We start from the raw sequence: 16,786 nt of genomic DNA, 5'->3' as shown, positions 1-16,786 counted from the left end.
GCATTGTGTGTTGGGACACCTTTTATGCTGTTAAGTTTTCATAATGACTTTTTGGGTGGTTTTGTTTGTTTGTTTGTTTTTGTTTCTGTTTTGTTTTGTTTTTTACTGCTTTACTTGCAGCTGTTCTCATATGTTCAATAGTTTATTTGGTTTTGATTAGCTTACCTAACAACATGCTCATACTCATTAGTGAATACCTTTGTTATCTGTTTTGTAATCCAGCAAATTTCTAATCTTTCCTGGTAACTGGTGGTAGATTAAAGATAGCCACAGATCTTTCGTTATTCTGTCATTGAGACATGGGGTTTGTTCTCTTTTCTCGTATCTGGTCAGTTTTTAAAAATTGTTTGACCAACAGAATATGATAGAGTAAATGCTGGGCCAGTTTCTGGGCCCAAACATTAAATGACCAGCAGTTCACTTCCTGTCTTTAGAAGGTTCTGTCTTGGGTCCCTGAGTTTTCATGTAAAAAGTCTGAAGTTTCACATCCTGATGCTGCCATGCTCTGAGAAAGCCCATGCTATCCACATGGAGGGGCCGTGTTAAGGCAGGGGGAAAGTTAGGAAGAGAGTGTTTCTGACCAACAGAATCATGAGATACAATGATACATTCTTTATTAAGTCAGTAGGTTTAGGATAGGTTTTTACATAGTAATAGATAGCCAGAATATTGGTAATCTATCTAATTACCATTGGTAATAATTGGTAATTACAATTGGTAATACTTTGTGATTCTTCTCATGGTTGTTTTCTGAATGCCAGATTATAGGATATAACAATGTGTGAAAATTATGTTCTTTTATTTCAGTTTTTCCCTTATGTCGGATTAAGTCAGATAGTTTGTCAGAAATGAATGCTTATTATTAATAAACAGTGTAACATGATCTTAGCATATTCTGCAACAGGGCTTGAACTCACGATCCTGAGATCAAGACTTAAGCTAAATTAAAAGTAGGACACTTAACCAACTGAGCCACCCTAGAGTCCCTGCATCTCCACTTTTAATAATTTATTATTATTTTTTTTAGAGTAGTTCTTTCTCACTTTCATATTCTCATTATACCAATTTCACCTGATTTGACTTCTGGGTTTTTCCTCCTGATAATAAGGTAACTTAATTTTGTATTCCTGTAAAAGACTCTAGCACCCTGGGCACTGAAAATGAAAAAGGGAGGCGAAGTAGATTGGTTGGTAGCTAGAAGTTTGGCAGAGATGCTAAAGAAGGGGGTGCTAAAGGATCAGTATATACAGGCTTCAGGCTTCAGCACTGCACTCTTTGTCCATCCTCTGGCATGAAGTTATCATGGACAGACAAAATACAGGAATAGGGATGAGGTTGAGAGCCTCCTCCATGTGACTAGATAAGGACAGAATTACCCAAAGCATCTCAGACTTCTGAGTGGCCCTGTGGGTCCTGCCTGGGGTCTGGGAGGCTGGAGAGAACAGTGCTTACCAGAAAACAAAACACCCTTAAAAGCCTATTGTTGAAACCAAGGGAAAAGGAGAGACTAAAAGATGTTTCCTGCTATAATCATACAGCAAGTAGAAATTAATTTACAGGAACCCATTATTACTAGCTTAAGTGTTTAATGTCACGGATATTTTGTTTATTTAATATGTCCTCTTAATAGTTTTAGTTGATCAACTATAAAATACTTGTAAGGGTATTCACAGAATCACTTGGGATCTGAGCCCTCCATTCCTGTTCTAATCTTTGAGTCTCTGTGTCCTTAACGTCAGAGTCTTCTACATAGGGGTTTGCAGGGAGTGTACCTTTTGGAGCTGAGTAAACTCTGCAGTTTGGAAACACTTTAAATCTAAACAGCCCTATGAGGTAGGTAGGGATTATTATCCCTATTGTATAAGTGGGGAACTACCACCTCAGAGACACTAGGTGGGCTGGCCTGTGGCATACCTTGCCCTTTCCAGAACAGAGCTTGTTTATCAAACATTTCTTCTAGTTGGAAATGTAGGACAGTGGGTATATGAGGTAGGGCAGAGTGATGGTAATTTGTGCATCTAAATGTTTGATGTAGACGACAGGCTTTCAGGGCATGTCAAATTCATTAATTCTTGTTACCCACATTTCCTGGGAGTGTACTACTGGTGAAATGCAGAAGTAACCAGAAAGGTCTTTGTGATGGTTTGTCTTCTGCCTCAGTATTTGTCTGCCGACATTCGCTCACTGTTTGGTGAGTTGTAGGATGTCAACAGGTTTAAGACTATGGAGTGGTTTGCAACTGGTTGCCTTGTGCAAAAGAATGCTTTCTTTCATCTTTTTCTTCTTCCCAGCGGAGTAGTCTTCCTAGTTTTGGTTTACTTTGGCTTGTATGTTCAGTGTATCTTTTTGGTAAAATCACTGCCTGCACATTAGATGGCTTAGTGGAAAGAAGGGTAAAAGCATGCTGAATGGTGGAGAAAAGCTGGACTAGAGCTGAAATGTGCTGTGGATAACAGAAACTGAATGATGCACACACCAGTGATTTGATAATTGCCTCTATACACTTTGAGGCATTGAAGCTAGGAAAGCAATTTAAAAGTATTGAATTTGTTTTCATTGTAATTCATAGCAAATAATTAAGTGTCCTTTGTGAAAGAACCAATAATACCTTTATAGATGCCAGGTCCTCTGGTAGGTGCTAGAAATGCTAAGTTCTCACTGAGTTCTGTGTAGTATTTTTGGTTGAGTCTTTACAAGGTTTAACGTTTCTGACAGACAGCAGAATGAAGTGTTTAATTATCAAAGAGCTTTATTTTTAAAACTACAAATGTTTCAGGCATGTGTTGGAGGGGAAGGAGATAAATGCCCAAAGTGGGGCTCTGAATTAATAAAATTTGGAGAATGACTTACTCAATTTGGTTAATTTGGTTATTAAGGCTAATTACAGCTTTTGTAGTGGTGATTGTTAAGATAAAAGACCATATCTATTATAGCTCTGAACTTGAATCTAACATTAAGAACATCCTTTCAGGATGAAACCTCTCTTTGGGGAGGTGAGCAATGAACGAATGTTATAGGCAAATTAATAAAGGCTTGGCTTTTGAAATTTTTTCTCATTCTTCAAAATGGAAATTTTCTAATTAGAGAAATGTAAGCATGAAAATCTAGGATGGATTTCTTTTTTCCTCAAATTATAGAAATCATTATTTAAAGTTTCCAAGAACATACAGGATTTTGCGTTCAAGGACCATAATCCATTTGAGGTTTGGGGTTTTTTTTTTCTTCTTTCTTTCTTGGAAAGGGAAAGAGAGAGCAGAGGGAGAGGGAATGTTAACCTCGCTTCACGCCCAACATGGATCCCAATATCAGGCTCCATCTCAGGACCCCAAAATACACAATTCTTACTCATAATGGACACATTGAAGATAAATCACTCATTTTGGAAAAACATTTACATCACATTGTCAGTATTAATGTACTTGTTGCCCTTTTACATAACCTTGTTAATACACTAACAACTTGATGATGAAGCTACTGTCCAGTGCATCTTTCAGGGCAACTTCTTGATTTTAGTTTTGTCTGATTATGTGTTCATTTAAGATTAGTATAATTATAAGATGAAAACATCTTGGAAGAGAAACTTAAAATGTCCTTTTTAAAAAGATTTATTTAGGGGCACTTGGGTGGCTTAGTTGTCAAGCGGCTGCCTTCGGCTCAGGTCATGATCCCAGCATCCTGGGATTAAGTTCCAAATCAGGCTCCCCGCTCGGCGGGAAGCCTGCTCCTTCCTCTCCCACCTCCCTGCTTGTGTTCCTTCTCTTGCTGTCTCTCTCTCTCTCTCTCTGTCAAATAAATAAATAAATAAATAATTTTAAAAGATTTTATTTATTTATTTGACAGACAGAGATCACAAGTAGGCAGAGAGGCAGGCAGAGAGAGAGAGGAAGGGAAGCAGGCTCCCTGGCGAGCAGAGAGCCCGATGCAGGGCTCGATCCCAGGACCCTGGGATCATGACCTGAGCTGAAAGCAGAGGCTTTAACCCACTGAGCCACCCAGGTGCCCCAATAAAATCTTTTTTAAAAAAAGATTTTATTTATTTATTAGAGAGAGACACAGAATGTGGGGAAGGAGCAGAGAGAAAAGGCAAGAGTCTTAAGCAGACTACAAACTGAGCATGGAGCCCGATGCAGGGCTCTATCTCACCATCCTGAGCTGAAACCAGTAGTATGACACTTATACTGACTGCACCACCCAGGTGCCCCGAAATACTCCTTTTTTTTTTTTTAAAGGATTTTATTTATCCATGTGACAGAGAGAGATCACAAGTAGGCAGAGAGGCAGGCAGAGAGAGAGGGAGAAGCAGGCTCCCCGCCGAGCGGAGAGACCGATGTGGGGCTCAATCCCAGGACACCTGAGCTGAAGGCAGAGGCTTAACACACTGAGCCATCTAGGTGCCCCGCCCCTAAATATTCTTAATTTTTAAGCATTAGCTGTTGAATATTAGTATTTTACTTTTTAAAAAGGTAATTTGATGATTTGGCAATTTCTTTTAGTTTGGTGTAACCTCATAAATATCAATGGCAATTTTGATCCAATATATAGTTTTTATTTAATTACTTACATGTAAGTTTTTTCATGTTGTTAAGATGCTCATCAATCCACAACCTAAAACCTGGTAAAGTTATATCCATTTTCTACTGCGCTTTGGTGGAAAAGGCTGTCAATTTTGGGTTCTTCAGGTACCATTTGAATTTGTCCCTTGCTTTGTGACAGTGTGTGGTCATATTTCATTAGAAGCTAATTTTCTGTTTCTGGGCATGGGAAAGGCATAGGATTAATAAGGTATTAATTTATGCAATGTCCATTGGCATGTTAGAGAATTCCTGCCGAAAGAATGCTCTTACTTAAATCTTTGGGGTACCAATAGACAGTATTGTTTGATATGATGTAGCAGTAGTTTGCTTTGTAAGTTACATACAGTAAAATTCTTACAATACTTCAAAATATATTGTAAATACTATGAAAATACATATGCCTGTTGTGTTGGAGCATCATGGAGAGCAGGCCTGCCATTGCAGCATCCACTTGGGGGCTGGGGATATTAAAAAATGGTATTATAGTGGTACAGGGTTCAATAAATTGGGGTTAATGCAAGATGATACAGTATGTGAGAATGATGGTGTAACAGAAGTCATAACAAGACTTCCTGGGAATCTTGATAGTAACAGGATGACTCACATTATGGGAGCGCTGCACCTGACCGCGAAGCAGCAGATTTTGCATAAAGAGCAGTGAATTGGGTGCCTGGGTGACTCAGTTGGTTAAGCATCTGCCTTTGGCTCAGGTCATGATCCCAGGGTCCTGGGATCGAGTCCCACCTTGGGTTCCCTGCTTAGTGGGGAGTCTGCTTCTCCCTCTACCCCTACCCCTTGCTTGTGATCTCTCTCATACTCTCTTTAATAAATGAATTTTTTAAAAAAATCTTGGAAAAAAAAAAGAAGTGGACAATATGCGAGGATAAATTCTACCTTAAATGATATCTGAAAGAGGTTAGGCAGGAAAGAGGAGGGAGAGAGAAAAATGGGCAAAGAAAGGATCATAGTTGACATTTGTGGTTGCCTCTGTCCTCAAAGTAATTTTAAGAAGTTGATTAAACCTGAAATGTACAATTTAGCACTCTTTGGACTGCAAATGAATTACTTTAAGTAAATGTCTATTGTAACTATGAAAAAATACATACATCTGAATTTTTTGCTGTACAGTTTTGAGTTAGGACAAATGAATAGAGTCCTGTAACAGTTACCACAATCAACATATGAAATGGTTATATCCCCTCCAAAAATTTCCCTCACACTGTTCCCATGTGTCATTTCCATTGCTGACTCTCAATCCTTGTATTGGTGATTAGTCCTTTTAGCTTTGCCTTTTCTAAAATGTTCTGTAAATTAAATAATGTGTGTATGTGTGTGTTCAGACACATATCCTTTTGCTTCTGGCTTCCTTCACTTAGTAAGTATAATGGCATTTGAGATATTATGTGTGTGTCAGGGCCTTGTTTCTTACTACTGGGTAGTGATCAGTTATATGAATGCAGCAGTTTGTTTATCCGTTCACCAGTTCAAAGACATTCAGGTTGTTTCCAGTCTTACGCATTTATTAGTAAAGCTGCGTCTTGAGATGGAGGCCTTCATCAGGCTCAGTGCTGGTTATGGAGCCGGCTTCAGATGGTCTGTCTCCCAGTGTGATTTTGAGCACTAGAGGTAAGAGCCAACATCTATGCCTTGTTTTGATCTCAGAAAGAAAGTTCAGTCTTTTGCCATTATGATGTTAATGTAGGATTTCTTTTGCAGATGACTTTATCAGGCCAAGTTATCTTCCGTTCCTGTTTTGCTGAGAGTTTTATTTGTTATGAAGTAATGTTGGATTTTGTCAGTTTCTTTTTTTGTTGAAGAAAATTGCTTATTCTGCATCTGTTGAAATGGTCATGTTTTTGTTTTTGTTTTTTCTTAGACTGTTAATAAAATGAGTTACTGACTCTGAATTTTAATGTCAATCCAGCCTTGCTTTCCTGGGATAAACTGTACTGGTTGTGGTTTATTTTCCTTTTTGTATATTTCTTAATTAGATTTTCTAATATTTTGTTGAGGTGTTTTACTTCTATGTTCTTGAGGGATATTGATCTGTAATTGTATTTCCTTGTAATATCTTTGTCTGGTTTTGGTGTCCGGGTAATGCCGGCCTCTTAAAATAAGTTGGAAACCATTCCCTTCTCTGTTTTCAGGAAGATACTGTGTAGAATTGGTACTCTTTTTTTGTTTGTTTTTTTTAAGATTTTATTTATTTATTTGACACAGAGGTCACAAGTAGGCAGAGAGGCAGTCAGAGAGAGAAAGGGAAGCAGGCTTCCTGCTGAGCAGAGAGCCCCATGCAGGGCTTGATCCCAGGACCCTGGGACCATGACCTGAGCCAAAGGCAGAGGCTTTAACTCACTGAGCCACCGAGGCGCCCCTTGGTATTCTTTCTTAAATATTTGGTATACTTTTCCAGGGAAAAATCTGGACCAGCATTGTCAGAGATTTTTAATTACAGATTTAATTTCTTTAATAAGTTTATTACTATTCAGGTTATTATTGCTTTCTTAGTGAACTCTAGTAATTTTTTATTTTCAAGGAATTTATTTTATCTAATTAGTTAAATTTATGGGCCTAAAGTTATTCATAGAATTCTGTTGTGAGCCTTTTAATGCCTCTTTAGGAGTTATAATGATATGTCCTCTTCTATTCCTGATACTGATAGTTTGTCTTTCATTTTTTTCTCTCTAATTATAGGTTTATTGATTTCATTCATCTTTTGGTTTCATAGAATTTGGGAGGTGGGCAGTTTTCTATTTAATTAATTTCTGATCTGTTATTTCCTTCCTTTTGTTTGCTGTTTATTTCTCATTCTCTTTCTAATTTCTTAAGGTGGATGTCTAGATTATTGCTTTTCTTTTCTACTGGAAGTACTTAATACTATACATTTCCCTCTATTCTTGTTTTAGCCGCTGATCACAGATTTTGTTGTGTTTTCATTCAGTACAGAGTATTTTCTGATTTTTCTTGTCACTTCCTCTTTTAATCACAAGTTATTTATGAATAAGTGTTATTTAGGGAATTTTCCAAATGTCTTCCTGTTATTGATTTCTGGTTTAATTCTGTTACATCAGAGAATATACTTTGTATGTTTTCAGTTCTTTCAAATTTATCAAAGTTGTTTTACGGTCTAGAATACAGACTACGTTGGTGAATATTCTTTGTGCATTTTAAAAAGAGTAGTGTTTTGTTTTGTTTTTTCTAGTAATAGGTAGAATGAATGTTCTGTAAATGTCATTGAGGCTTAAATTGGTTGATAGTATTTAGGTATTCATCCTTGCTAATTTTCTGTCTACTTGTTTCATTATTGAAAAAGGAATATTAGTTTCTAAATATAATTATGAATTTTTCTATTTCTCCTGTAAGCTTTAAGCTAAATATTTCATGTATTTTGAAATCTTAGTGTTAGATTTAGCTTTATTCATTTGGGATCCTCATGTGTTTTTAGAGAACTGACCCTTTTATCCTATTATGTCTCACCTTATCTGAGGTATTTCTTTTTCTGAAATCTACTTTGTCTGATATTAATATGGCCACCAGCTTTATTTTGAAAGTGGTTACATACTATATCTTTTTCTGTTCTTTTCCATTTAACCCCTCTATGTTATTACATTTAAAATAGCTTACTTGTACATAGCATAAAGTTGAGTCTTGCTTTTTAATCTAATTTTATCTTTTTAAATTTGTATGTTTAGATCATTTACATTTAATGTAATTATTGATGTAGTTTAATTTAAGTCTACCATTTAGTACTTGTTTTCTGTTTATTATCCTCTCTGTTTTTATTCCTTTGTTCCTTCTTCCCTGCTTTCTCCTCTTCTTTGGATTGTTCTAACCTTTTTTAGTATTTCATTTAATCTATTGTCTTTTTTGTTTGTGTCTCTTTGTGTAGTTTTAATGGTTTGGGTATTATAATAAACATACTTAACCTTAACCAGTCTACTTTGAGTTCATATTTTGCCACTTTAAGTAGACTATAGAGTTTTAATAATCTTCTAGGTCCCTTTACTCTCCCTTCTTTATGTTATAGTTTTTATGTGTATTACATCTTCATACATTTAAAATGCCACAAGGCAGTATCCATATTGCTGCTTTCAATACTCACATTTATTTGAAACAACTTAAAAGGACAAAAGCAGCTTGTTATATGTAGTCAGGTATGTATCATTTCTATTGCTCTTCTTTTATTCCTGTATTTCCCAGTTCACTCTGGTATTATTTTTCTTTAGCCTAAAGTACTTCCTTTAACATTTCTTCTAGAACAAGTCTCTTTGGTAACAAATGCTTAGTTTTTCTTGATGTGAGGATAACTTTATTTCACCACCGTTCCTGAGCAATATTTTTGTTGGATATAGACGCTTCAGTTTCTTTCAACACTTTGAAGATGCTGTTCCACTGTCCTTTATCCTCTGTGATTTATGATGAGAAATCCCAAATTATTTGAGTTGTTCTTCCATATATGATGTTTTAGTCTTTGCTTTCAAGAGTTATTTTTATTTTTTTAATTTTTTAAAAAGATTTTATTTATTTATTTATTTGACAGAGAGAAAGAGAGACCACAAGTAGGCAGAGAAGCAGGCTCCCCGCTGAGCAGAAAGCCCGGCATGGGGCTCCATCCCAGGATCCTGGGATCATGACCTGAGCCACGCAGGCGCCCCTCAAGATTTTTTTAATCTAGGTTTGGTTTTAGTGATTTGATTATGAGATGTTGGGCATGGTTTTCTTTGAATTTACTCTTTTTGTGGTTGGCTGAGCCTCTTCATTCTGTAAAATTCATAATTTTTCCAAATTTGGAAGTTTGCAGTCATTTCTTCCACATTTTTCTGTATCTGTGTCTCATCTTCTGGGGCTCCAATGACACAAGTGTTACATCTTCTGATGTTTTCCCACTTGTCTAAGATTTTCTGTGTTCTTCAGATGAGATCATTACTATCTTCACATTCTCTAACTTTTCCCTCTCTCATATCCCTTTTGCCATTGATCCCATCCAGTGGATTTTTTATTTCAGATAATTTTTTTCACTTCTAAACTTTCTAGTTGGTTCTTTTAATAGTTGGTGTTTTACTCCTTTCATTAGTTTTTACCTTCATCTCATGGAGCATAGTTAAAATAGTTGCTATAACAATCTCTGACTGATAATTCTCACATCTGGTTCTTCTTCGTTGGCATCTGCTGATTGTTTTTTTCCCTTGAGAATTGATCACATTTCCCTGTTTCTTTGTAAGCCAAGTGATTTTGGATGCCGGACATTTCGAATACTGTGTTGTGAAGGCCTAGGTCTTCTTTTTTTTTTTTAAGATTTTATTTATTTGACAGAGTGAGAACACAAACAGGGGGAGTGGGAGAAGAAGCAGCAGGCTTCCTGTTGAGCAGGGAGCCCCATGCAATGCAGGGCCCAGTCCCAGGACCATGGGATCATGACCTGAGCCACCCAGGTGTCCCCTGAGTCTGGGTCTTATTAAAGTCCTCTGGAGCATTGTTTTGTTTTTTTAAAGCATACAACCAATAACCAGGGTAGATTCATACTTAACTTCTGTTTTATCTGATTTGGGTGACATATCCATAATTTTCAAAGCTTTGATCTGCTGCTTTTGGTCTTTCTGGTGCACTAGACTTAGACCTGTTGGTACCTACAGATTGGATCCACCTGGCTCCAACTCCTGAGTGTGAAGAGGGCCACTTTTCCCAGTTATCTCACCAACTAGATGAGATTTTTCTTAAGTTTTTACTGTATGTACCCTCTGTTGCCAAATGGAGCTAATCTGTCCGTGCCAGGAGATAGCAGAGGGGGAAAATGTAACAGGAAATCAGCATGATGTGGCTTACTTCTTAAAGTTTTATTTCTCCAGTCTGCTTGCTTTTATTTACTTTATAGAGTACTCAGGTTGCTGCTTTCTGTTTTCTTGGGGAGAGATAGGCTGTAGTGGGTTTATTTCATTTTAACTGATCACATTTTGTTTTTAATTGGCATTTAAAAATGCCAATTGAAAATATAGAAATGCAATATTTAAATATCTGTGGCTTAAATAGGTTGTAGCCATTTTTATTTTCTGTTGGTAAAGGTTATTTGATATTTAAAATAACAGATTCTGTAATTGAAGAAGCTTGCTAATTAAGTTTTTAATTTTAATTCCAATATAGTTAACATACAGTGTTATGTTAGTTTCAGGTGTTCAGTATAGTGATTCAACAATTCTATACATTACTCTGCTCATCATTATAAGTGTACTCTTTAATCCCTATCACCTATTTTACCCACCCCCCTACCCATTTCCCCTCTGGGAACCATTAGTTTGTTCTTTGTAGTTAAAAGTCTCTTTCTTGGTTTGTTTCTTTCTCTCCTTTCCTTTGTTCATTTGTTTTGTTTCTTAAATTCCATATATGAATGAAACCATATGGTATTTGTCTTTCTCTGACTGACTTATGTTACTTAGCATTTGTACTGTCTAGTTCCATCATTGTTAGAAATAGAGGCTTCATTTTTAATGGCTGAATAATATTCCGTAGTGTGTATGTGTGCACACCACATCTTTATCCATTTATCTATTGATGTTCACTTGGAAAACTTACCAATTTTAAATGTGGAAGAATGTAAAGCATCTCTTTTGGACAAAACAAACTGCTCATTTCTACCTTTGTTATTCACTCAGCTAACATAGTTGATTAAAATAGATATAGATACACGTACCTGTTCAAAGAAAAAGTGTTGAGAATGGGTTTGAAATAATAGAATCTGTCTTGTGTTGAAATTAGTAAAGTAAAACTTAAAGTTTTAGAACTTGTGAAATAGTAAATTTTATCTGTACTTAAATCAAATTATGAGTTATCCCTTCTAAATTCATTATAGCTTTTCCTTTGAAAAACAAGTGGAATTTTGATAAATATTTAATTTCATTTACATAAAGACATAAACTTAGTGATTTCACTTATAATAAGTTCAGTTTCTGGTTAAATCATTTAAGGAGGTATGTCTAAGTGAATTTTAAAGATCTTTTGATATATAAATATGCATATTAATGTATAGATATGCATACTAATTTAAAAATATCATAAACTTTACAGCTTATAAAACTGGGAAACTGCTGGTGCCCATTATATATCTTTATGATTTCATTATAAAAAGGGAAATTTAATTATTGCATCAAAGAACCATTTAGCGTGGTTTGTTCCAGAATTCATATATAAAAACCATTTGTAAATTAAAGTGGCAAACTGGACCGTAAGGTTTTATTCTTTATTGGTATTTTTGTCCAAAATGTCACACAAGTAGGAAGGTGATTACAGTTAGCATTTGAAATCATCTTTCATCTTTATGTGTAACAGTGTTTGGCTATTTGGTTCAAATTTGGGTTCTGTTGTTCTTCCATTAAACTCCATATGAGATTTATGGCTTGGATTAAGGAGAGAATTGAGTTATAAAAACAGCAGACCTGAGTCCATTTTGAAAGCATTTAATATGTGACATTGGAAATTAGAATTGGAAATTTTTATAATTTTTGAAATTCACTTCCCTTTCTCCCTTTAAATTAGGTGCTCTGTGGATGTGTATAGTTTTAAACCCCCACTGCAAGTTGGAGCAAAAGGCCAGTTGGTTAAAACAGCTGAAAAAGTGGAACAGTGTAGATGTCTGTCCATGGGAAGATGGAAATCATGGCAGTGAATTACCCAACTTAACCAATGCTTTGCCTCAGGGTGCAAATGCCAACCAAGGTGAGTCCACAGTAATATTCTGTTCACTTTGTGTCCACCTGAGTGTGTATATATGCTTCTAATAGTAACTTATCATGTATGTGGGAAAATTATTTTGCCTTCTAGACCTTAAAAGAATTTAAGGACTTCATGTTTTGAACATGAATGTATGCATTTTTCATTTTTACCTGATTCCTTTGTGTGTGTTTTTTTATATTATCAGAATACAGATAGATATTATTAAATGGTAAAAGTAAAAAGGTATTATACTTTTATGTATGAGTATGTATTAAAATTCCCCAGTAATTATTTAGTTTGGGAAATTTTTTTTAAAAATCATGGAATAGGGTGATAATACATTACCTTGTAAAACAAAATATTGAGAGGCTTGAGAAACTGTGTTTTTATCTCTGTTGGTGCAACCCAATTCATATTGGGGTTGCTGTGTAATTTCATCAGTTAAAAATTGTTAGTTTTAATATATAGCAAATAAGCATTTATGACGGAGCTGGAGGGTCATGGGATGCTGTTGGCATTTGAAGTAGGAAAATTCTTTATTGTAAAGGATTGTCTAGCATACTTGGTCCTACCTGCTGTAAGCTAATAGCGCCCTCCAATCTTTGGGACAATTAAGAGATGTTTTCAGACATTTCCATATGTCCTCTTAAGGGCCTGTGTCTCTCATTTCTATGCTGTTTTTTCAGCTTCCCCTTTTCTGTTGGATCCATCCATTTAGATCAGTGATGTTCCTCTCATCTGCAAAAAAATCCCAAATCCTTCCTTGGCCTCATTTTCCTTTTCAGCTATTATACTATTTTCTTTTTTCTTTCAGAACCAAGTCCTCAACTAAGTTTTAAAAAAAAAAATTTCCTTCACTAATTCATGTCACTATTTTTGTGTGATTTTGTGCTCCTGCTGCCTTTTTTGGGGTCAGGAGGATTTGACAGACTTTAAAGTTATGAACGATGTACGATAGTAGTCAAATGACCCTGGAAGGATCCAGAATCAAGATTGTCATTCTGTATGTGCTGACGCTATATGGAGTTGGTTCCACTAGAAAGAGCTAGACATTGTGTTGAGTATGAATGTTAAAATAGGGCTGTAAGTCTCTACAAAGAAAATGAGATGTATGACTCCACAGGGACTTGTCCAATCAAAAAGAAGTTTTAGGACTTAGAAAAGATCTGGCTTTGCTTTGTCTAGAGATATTTGCCTTGGGAATTTAGTATTTGAAATCTATCATACCTTTATTGCCCATGATTATTTTGTTTAATAAATCTCCTTTTACTTAATTTTATTTTGAGGTTTCTCTGTTCCACTCCTCATCTACTTTTTGGCACTGCCAGCCTAACATTTTATAGTTTACTCTTTTACTTTACATTTGGTCACTTTGTCTTTGATGGAACAGAAATATTCCATGGACTTTAGAGAGCCTTTTAAGAAATGGTCCAACCTGCAGAAGAAAAGAGTTCATTTCATGTATGGTTTGGTCCAGGCACATGAAGTCAGAATCTAGTTTCTAATTAGGGCAATTGTTTCTCGCTGTTGGGCCTAATGACACAGGGTTCCTGTTTTTAGCAGAATCTCCGCATCCTCTTGGGGGTGCTGTCAGAAGAGACGTCTGTACAGAGGGATGCTGATGTTCAGCCCGTAGCACCTCTGTTGGAGTGCAAGGGAGAGTCTGCGGTAGCCAGCAGAGCCCAGCAGCCGCGCCACTGCAGCTGGGTGGAGCGTGTGCAGCAGGACTCAAGCTATGGGCAGAGTTGGATATGCTGCCGTGCTGGAGTGAATGTGAAGGGGGAGCTGGGCCTTGTCTTAGCTAAGATTATTTGTTAAAATTAATTAATAACATTAAAATCCACACTCTTTGAAAGAGTAGGGTTTTTTTTAATGTACCAGATGATAGCCAGTTTTTTATTTTAATTTTTTTATAATAGAGCGAATAGTTTTCCCCTTTTTACTTTTCTGAAAATCCCAGATTTTCTTTAATCAGCATGTAGTAATGTTATATGTACTTTATATTTAAAATCTGTTTATAAATTTATGTATTTGTCATTTCGAAAATTTCGTTAAGGTAATCCATGTCTTTTTTCCATCTTGTTGCAAAAAATTAAAAAAAAAAAAAAACTACACATGTAAGGTAAAAAGTGGCCATAATTTTGATACTGATCAAATTTTATTTTTGTAGTCATTGTCTCTATACACAGTGTTTATTTCCCATGTTATTAAGACTTTATATTTTGCAGTTTCATTTAATTATTATTTCAATAGTATTTAGCTTTTTTTTCCTTTTTTTGTTTTCTGTATAGAGGAGCCAGAATATTTGGCCTTTTTTGTTAGAATGGTTTTTATTGGTCTTTTATAGCTAACCAGTAATAAAAGTGAGATGTGTTCCTGTACTTTTCTCTTTGCTCATACAATCACATGCAAATATGTGAAAAGTTGAGTTTTATTTTCTAATGGAGTCATACTCTACAACTTAATTTTATTATTGATACTACAGTAAGCCAATTGAGAAGTAGAACTCTTAATTTTTTAATACATGCAGAATACTAAGTTTCTTTTTTAAGTCTCCTTCTAGTTTTAAATTCTGTTTCTATGATTAGAGTTAAATAAAAATAGTGAAATGACAGAGCCACTTAAAATGTATAAAATTTGGACTTAGGAATATTTAACCAAATAACAGAGGTCACGGGACCAATTATTTGTTGGATAGGGCTGTCTCTGTCTTGCTCAGCAAAAAGCCCTGATAGGTTCAGAGGCCCTTAAATATGGGGCCCCTTCTTCCTGTTTGCAAGGTGAGCATCTGTGCACTGGGCAGGGCTGTATCAGATACTGTCAGTATTATGCCTCTCAAATTATGTCATCATACATTTTGATATGTTTCACATTCAAATACAGAGATCTAAGTTGACCTGAAACCAAGCTGACGTAATGTGTCTCTCTGTTAAAGACCCCTCAGAAGCCTTGCACAACAGCTGAAATTCCTGAATTCAGAGTGTGGATATTTGGGTTTTGATCTTGACTGCCATGCCTGGCCATGTGACCTTGCCAGTCCCGTCACTTCTCTTGGTTTTCGGCTCAATCAGCAGAATAGGGGAGTTGTGCTAGATGAGTGTGCTAGATGGCTGTGTTTCGGTTTTCAAGATTCCCTCTTTTTGCTTAGCCAAAGTTGCAGTTTCCTTCTCACCGAGTTAAATCTCAGTACAGTGAGGGCTGATACTTGAGCTAAGTAAAATACATATACATAAGCATAGTTTGTAACCCTGATTTTCAGTGGAGACTCGCTATGGTTTGTGCCACAGTTGAAGGTAAGTCTGGAGCGGGGACCCACAGGGTGGGATTGCAATTATAGAATTTGAACCATGTTATCCAGAGGGACTGAGTATTCCCAGGAGTTGGGATGAGAATATTCTTTATTCCCCAAACATTTCTTTTCTCCGTCAGGTCCAGAAACTTGAATCCTCTTCGGAGTGTATGCTTCTGCTCTTTTGTGATGCCCCGGCATACACTATGCTGGGGACATCACACCAGTCATGGAACCTGCACAGGAGTCAGGAGGCAGCCTGTAGGGGCAAGGTAAGTGCGCTGGTTTGTTTTGTAGCTATGTTGTGTGGCTTTGTGAAATGTTAAATATATGCATTTATGCCCTTTGGGATATAAAGTGGCATTTAATTATTATATCCCAAGAAGCATAATAGTTTTAATTGTGCAAAACCGCACAATATAGTTAAAAAATACAACCAAAAGCACAACCCTTCTGCATATCTTTAAAGGCTGATTGCATCTTCCTGAAAGGTTCCATGGCTGGTGTCACATCTCTTGCATAGTGTTTGTGAGAGCTGTTGATCCCATCAGGGCAGCCCACCACAGCACCTCAGAAGTGGGGAGCAGTGAGTTTTCATGTGATTTTTGTACCGAGTGCCTCCTCCGAGTGTATTTGGCATGGAAACTAGACTTGACACTTCTTTTTGCAGGATGCCTTTAACCTTAGCTTTGATGGCTGCAGAGTGTGTGTGTTTGATAAAAACAAGTGAGTGGATGGTGGCTCTTTGGGCTGACTTGCCTCCTAGTACTTAGGACGTGAGAGTATTCCCCCTTCATCCTTCTGCTTAGGGGGTGCAGGACAGTGTGTGTGAGTGTGTTCATGAACATCTGGCCACACAATGGTATGACTGAGGGATTCACACGTGAATAGTAGCTGACATGGCTTTCTGAATTGTGGAAAAAACAGATTCGTCGAACAGGCCACATCGGACAGTGTTCACCCGAGCCATCGAGGCGTGCGATCTCCACTGGCAGGATAGCCACTTGCAGCACATTATCAGCAGTGACCTATACACCAACTACTGTTACCATGACGACACTGAAAACTCCCTCTTTGACTCCCGCGGGTGGCCCCTCTGGCATGGTAAGTGGCCAAACCGGAAAGACATTTCCATGACTTACTTCTTTGTTTCGTTTCTATAGCATTATTGGAGTGGGAGGTGGAGAGTCAAAGGATTTAGTGGGAGATGGATGAATGC

General features: G+C 36.7%; 1 protein-coding gene across 1 annotated transcript in view; it reads left to right on the top strand.

The window, feature by feature from the left end:
• Nucleotides 1-16,786, top strand: part of ZSWIM6 (zinc finger SWIM-type containing 6) — a 193,281-nt gene that overhangs the window by 156,070 nt on the left and 20,425 nt on the right. The window contains exons 5-6 of the mRNA XM_045075298.1: nucleotides 12,102-12,281; nucleotides 16,495-16,671. Of these exons, the coding sequence (XP_044931233.1) occupies nucleotides 12,102-12,281; nucleotides 16,495-16,671 (357 nt within the window). The remainder of the gene's footprint in view (nucleotides 1-12,101; nucleotides 12,282-16,494; nucleotides 16,672-16,786) is intronic.

The sequence above is a fragment of the Mustela putorius genome, unplaced genomic scaffold, assembly GCF_011764305.1.
Source record: "Mustela putorius furo isolate JIRA1106 unplaced genomic scaffold, ASM1176430v1.1 tig00000145_pilon_pilon_pilon, whole genome shotgun sequence".
NCBI classification, from domain to species: Eukaryota; Metazoa; Chordata; class Mammalia; order Carnivora; family Mustelidae; genus Mustela; species Mustela putorius.
This window is presented reverse-complemented; position numbering and strand designations above follow the sequence as displayed.